Consider the following 6,326-nt stretch of genomic DNA (forward strand, 5'->3'; position numbering starts at 1 on the left):
CCTTCCAGCAGTGGTGAGTTCATCACCGAGGCCCTTGACCTTTGCGTAGTAGGCAGCGGCGGTCTGGCCGCCTTTCTTGCAGTTTGCTAACTGCATGCGCAGATTGGTCACGCGTGCCTGTGACTGCGCCGAGAACATGTCCCCGAGCGCCGCCCAGACCGATGCCGAGCTGGTCTTAGTTGCCACCTGCGCGAGAACCTCCCTTGAGAGAGAGTTGTTGAGATGCGCCAGCAGCTGCTGATCCTCCTTGAGCCACTTCTCGTACTCCGGGTTGCTGGTGGTGACTTTAGTTTTGTCATCCTTCACCAGCTCTAGGGTTTTGACCGGGGCGACCTTGGTTCCATCGAGGTAACCTTCAAATTGCGCCGCCCTAATGCCCGGCATGATCTGCGCCTTCCATAGGAGGAAGTTGAGACGGGTGAGATTCTCGGAGATGGAAGGGCCGAATGGCGAGTGATTGGAATGGCTGGCGGAGGAAGATGACGCCATAGCTAGATGATTTATGGAAGAGTGGCTCTGATACCATGTAAAGAATATGGCAACCATGACTGCCTATCTTGGCTCATCACGTCTCCGTATTAATATATATATATATATATATATATATATATATATATATATATATATATATATATATATATATATATGTGTGTGTGTGTTGTATACTTGACTTACAAGGTATTCGGTTAGAGAAGATAATGATCTCAACAACTAGGCCAACAACCTCTATCTAATCTCAACCGAATACATGTTTATCGTGCACATCACCAGGTCATTGCCGTGGCACATTTGTGTTACACGTTTACAAGGTTTGTCACATTACATTTCCTAACAACACCGAGTAGATGGGAGTACACAGGAAGGCTCTAGCCTGCGCCGATGACCGAAGCACCGAGTAGATGGGAGTACACACGAAGGCCTCGTTCGACTTGCTGGATCTTGGCTGAAACTGACTGAAAAATATTGTTCTGGCTGAATTATTGTGAAAAAATACTATTCCGATTTAAAAAACAAGCCAAACAAATCGAATATGGGTAAGCCGAACGGCGCCGAAGCCGGAGCCAGGCGTGGCCAGCGCCACCGTAGCTAGCTGTGTACGGGCCGGCAGGAGTGCGTGACTAGCTGCTGCGTGTCATGTACGTCGGCGACTGGCCTGGCAGGTATGGCCAGCAACAGCCATGTAGCACGCATCGCACTTATTGCCTTATTGGCGTCGTCCATCCTCTCGCCATTTGACCCATTTTTCGCTTCGAGACCTTCCTTGGTTCCGTTGCTCATCGTCTTCCTGCGAAGCAAGGAGTAGTAGCGACCAGTCCAGTCGGTTCACATGACGACGCCGAGGCATGTTACCCTAGGTACGGTTTACACACTCTAGGCCACGCCAAGTCAACCAGACTTCTGCCGCAAGCACGGCACGGCATGGCATCTCACATCTGGTACGTGTACACATGCGTGCTACGCTGCACGAGATGATGGCTCGACAAGGGCAGGGCATGTTTACAGTTTGGAGCCCCGAGAGAAGTCGCGTCCAGCTTTGAGCTTTGACACGCATCGGGACATCGGTTCGGGGAAACGAAAGTGCAGAGCAGGACAGGCAGGCACACAACGGCCTCAACCTTTCAGAGCGCGGCAGCCGGCAGCCGGCGGCAGCGCGACTGTGCGTCGCGCAGGCGCCCGCAGCCTTTTGCCGGCCCATCGCTTTCCCCCTCTCCGCAGACGCAGAGACGCAGAGGGAAAGAAAGCGACCGAGGTCTCACGAGGAAAAGCGACCGACGGGCCGCCCGGCGAAAGGGAATTCTTTGATTCTTTCTTTCTCACCTCTCCGCAGGCCGGTTATCATTGCTGTAATCTGCTCATCTGCAGCTAGCCTAGCCTGCCCTCCTGGATTGATGGGCATTGGACATCTGAACGTTTTTCAGATGCCATCGATTCTCGTGCAGTATCATCAGCGTGTCAAAAGAAGTCTAAATTACTCACTCTAATGAGCTTTTTGGTCGGAGTCTTATGATTATCATTGCTTGCTGTCGAATAGAGAATTTCATCGCTAGCTGACTATGACAATAAGAAATGACCTGACCGCAAAAGAATATGAGCTTTATGATTATATATGCTTGTACTACTAAATGACTTCTCAGGCTGATACAGACAAGATGCTAACTGAAACAAGTTGCATGGAATCCAAAAGGCGCACAAAACCTAACACAGACGGCAAACCCCCCAACGCGGGCTACTCGATTTAACCCAAATGCAGTAAGATTAAGATCTAAGCAAGAGGACTCGTATTTACATTCAGCACTAAGCACCACAGCAATCTTTCATCAAATCTCGGCCACAAGAGGACTGGTAGAGGGAAGCACAAGAGCACACACAAAAGCAAGAAGAACGTAACGCCTGCCAAGAACACACGGACGGACAAACGATCAATGCGCGAGCGACGGATGTGGTAGTACGTGTCAGAAGCCGTGGCGGAGTCACCGGGTCTCCTCCTCGGCGCGCCTCGCGGCGCCGGAGAGCGCGGCTAGCAGGTTGAGGTGGTGGTGCTGCTGCGCCTGCGCCATGGGGACGTACGCCGCCGCCGCCGCGGCCGCCGCCGCCTGCGCCTCCAGCGGCGAGAAGCCCCAGGTCTCCGCCGTCGTCCGAGGCGCGGCCGCCGGCAGCGCCGCCCAGAACGCGGACGCGGTGCCTATGGCGGCGTCGCCTTCCTCGCGCGGGCGCTTGCCTAGGACGGTGGTGGCCTGCTGCTGCTGCTGGTGGTAGTGGGAGGAGGAAGAGGAGGTGGACGGTGCGGAGGAGGAGACGAAGACGGCAGGGGTGGTGCCGGAGCCCGTGGCGGCCATGATGGAGGGCTCGGCCTGGCGGAGCAGCCACTCGATGGTCTGGCCGTCCGACTTGAGCCCCAGCTCGCGGGTGAGCTGGAACACGCGCGCCGCGCACACGATCGGCATGCGCACGCGCCGCCCGCGCCCGTTCACCTTGCTGTGCCGGTCCTTGCCGCTGCCGCCGCCACCGTCCTTCTTGACCGGCTTCGTCGCGGGGGCCGCCAGCATGGCGCCGGCGTCGCCCGCCGCCGCCGTGGATGGCATCGGCATCGGCTGGTAGACGTGGAACATGGCGGCGGCGGCGGTGGAGACGTCGCGGGTGGTGGCCATGGCGCCTTCCTTCTGCCTCGTCGTGTTGCGGGACTGGAGACTGAGGGAGAGAGAGAGGTGGCTGGCGGTGGTGGACCGGTGGGGTTGGAGAGGTTTTTGAGGTGATGGGGGAGAGGGACGCACCCGGTAGATTTGGAAAGTTTTATTCCGCGTGTTTTACCATTTGCAGTGGAATTTCACTGCCTACGCATACGTTCAGCTGAATTTGCTAGTACAGTAATTTTGTAGCCGGTTCACATGTTTCATGCGTGCACCAAAAACACACCAGTCCGGTGAACAATTGCCCCTGTTCGCTTGAACTTGTTAACCTGGCTTACGTACAATGTTTTTCTCTTATAACAAATCAGTCAACGATACTTTGTAGCCTGTCTTTTCAGATCAAACATGTAGCATTTGAGTTTCATTAGCTATAAACACACACTCTGTGTTCATCAGGGTATATGTATGTATTGCTTGTCTACGTGTATCATTCATTACTAGTTTACCAGTGATGTAAAAAAAATGCTAGTAAGGTCTATTTAGATCACCGCACTAAATTTTAGCCATCTGTGTTAATTTTGGACCAACTAAAGGGCCTATTCGCTCGTCTGAATTCTGAAGGAATCTGGATGGTTTGGAGGAATGTTGAAGGAATTTGTGAGAGAAAAATACTGTTCCAGATGAAAAAATAAGCAGATCAAACCAGATTTAAGGGCACGCGAACGGTAAACCATCTAGTTGTTCGTGCCTCTCAAAACAGAACTAAATTTTTGTCACCTAAATTTGAGTTGAACTAATAGCTAGTAATCTAGATGGTGTAAACAAGCTCTAAGCTAGAGCGAGAAAAAAGGTGAGCATGGAATGGATGGCAGGAAAGTGCAAGGCAGAGGGGAGGAAGAGGACCGGGGTGCAGAGGTGCAGTAGGCACAGTACCCGTAGGGGGGGCAAGCCACGTGGGAATCTGGGTCCAGCGGCTCTCACTTTGCTGGAATCTGCAGGTCTTTTACAAATAGTGTACCAGCGGCAAGCCTAGCTGGTCCTAGGCTACCATCGTATCACATCGGCATGAGCCGCGGGCGCTCATATAACAAAGCTTATCTTGTACAGTAATGTGTGGTGAAACAAATCAACTGTGCACGCACAGAAGCCTTGAGCTGGGCGAGATGAGATCCTCCTCTCCCTCTCTCTCTTTCCAGCGCTCACGGGTAGGGATAAAATGATATTACAATTGTTTTATATTTTTGTTCAGATTTAGATTCGAATACGGATAGTGTCAACCATGCCGGACAGAATATCGATATCGACATCATAAATATACAATTTGAGTATTTAGATACGGATACGGTATCGGATATTAAATACCCAGACTCAGATATGGACAGATCTAAACACCTCTAAATAAATTCGGTTTCAAATACGGTCGGAAAATATCCGTACCGTTTTCATCCGTGCTCTCTGGTTTGGCAAGTGGCAACAAAGAAGGCTAGCTCATGCAGGAAGCAAAGACTCGAGAGTAGAGACTGGGGCTCAAGATCGATCGTTTTCACGCGAAAAGCTCATCGGCAGCGAGCGATTGACTCGTGGACATGGGACGATGGGGCACACTGCTGGGCGACTGTGGTCTGTGGACAAATCGCCCAAGTCGCCCTACTAAAAAATCGTTATCATGGCCGTGCGTGCGTACATGCACCCCCAAGTTGCGCTTGAATGGGCAAGCGCGACGTCGACGGGCGGCGCACTACCGGAAACGTTAAATTTATCGAGTGTTTTTATGTTTATTAAGTGTTTTCTCTCGGACATTCGACAATCAAGTTTTTTGTCATGTGTTCTATACCGAGTGTTACACTCGGCAAAGCAGTTGCCAAGTGCCGGCAAAACTACTGTATCCCGTAGTGGCACTGTGCCTGCGCGCGCGGTGCGATGCTGGTGCTAGTGCCGGTTCCGATGCCGGTGCCTGTGCTCCGCCCCCGGCTTGGGGTTAGGGGGCTGGGGGCGCGTGGGAGACGGGGCGAGAGAGGAGGACGGGCCGGAACCGGCACCACGGGAGCGGGACGGGACGGCTCGACGCGCGACTTTGCCGACCCAACGCCAACTCATGAGGATTCTTCGTCTCGCCCTCGGCACTCCGGAGGCCGCCGGTCCCGTGTGATGTGCGCCGGCGTCCGGCCTGGAGGAAATTGGCGATCGCGCAAGGGAATAGGGATGGATGCTTAGAGCATCTCCAACGGTTTGGTAAATCACTTGCCATCCTTCAAAATTTGGCAAAACATGCAAAAATCGTTCTCCAACAGTTTGCCAAAGTTGCTTGCCAATTTTCCCAACTTGCTATCTGTCGTCGCCGCGCGTGTATATTTACGCGTGCGCATCGGTGTTGCCATCTTGATCCCGCGCATCTCCGACTTCCTTCCCCCCGCGCGTGGACAATTCCGCGGCCTCTTCCCGCGCGCCGCAAGGCCGGCCGGTGTCCATATATTTCGATCCATCCGTGTTGACCGCATCCACTTCCTCGTCGCGATCGGTGGCTTGCGACGGCGCCAAAGAACCGGGCCGCCGCCGCGCCCAGCACCCCGTCGTCGCCGCGCGTGGAGATATCAGCCGCCGCCAAGAACCCCGATCGGTCCTTGGAGATCCCCCAGCACCCGTCGTCGCCAAGAACCCTGATCAGGTCCCGGACGCCTCCGCAATCAGGTATCCTGCTTCATCTTTTCCCCATCGATCTCCATGCCTGCTCGATCTCGTAGCCCGAGTTCCACCTCTTGTTCAGCTGTAGCCGTCGTTTAGGGTTGTCTGTTGCTGCTCTCTGTATAGGGTTGTGTATGGATTGTTGAATGTCATCCACTAGATCGCTCCTTCATGTTCTTGCGTGTATGTTGTGTAGGTAGTCAGCACTTGTAGTTGATCTGATGGTTCTCATGGTTTGCTGCCGTTGATCTGATGTGGTGACGATGTCCATGGTTTCTGTTTTCATGCCCAAGTAGATATATATGTCATGTGGTCTACGATGGTACTATTCCCCTTTATTTCTTTACCGCATCATGTGTAGTCATATTTTTTTATGATGTGTACACTCAACAGTAGGAGCCGCGCCACCATGAATTCCTTGCCTTGTTGGTATAGTTTGTCATTGCAGCATGGTCCATTGGACAATTATATTGCTCCCTGATATTATCTCTTTTTGTTTTATAAATTTTGTGTGTA

General features: G+C 52.8%; 1 protein-coding gene across 1 annotated transcript; it reads right to left on the reverse strand.

The window, feature by feature from the left end:
- Positions 1-2,089: 2,089 nt before the first annotated feature.
- Positions 2,090-3,230, reverse strand: LOC136463807 (transcription factor TCP7-like). Its single transcript, XM_066462795.1, has one exon. The coding sequence runs from the start codon at positions 3,147-3,149 to the stop codon at positions 2,472-2,474; it is 678 nt and encodes a 225-aa protein (XP_066318892.1). The 5' UTR covers positions 3,150-3,230; the 3' UTR covers positions 2,090-2,471.
- Between the last annotated feature and the right edge of the window lie 3,096 nt (positions 3,231-6,326).

Source organism: Miscanthus floridulus, chromosome 7, assembly GCF_019320115.1.
Source record: "Miscanthus floridulus cultivar M001 chromosome 7, ASM1932011v1, whole genome shotgun sequence".
NCBI lineage: Eukaryota > Viridiplantae > Streptophyta > Magnoliopsida > Poales > Poaceae > Miscanthus > Miscanthus floridulus.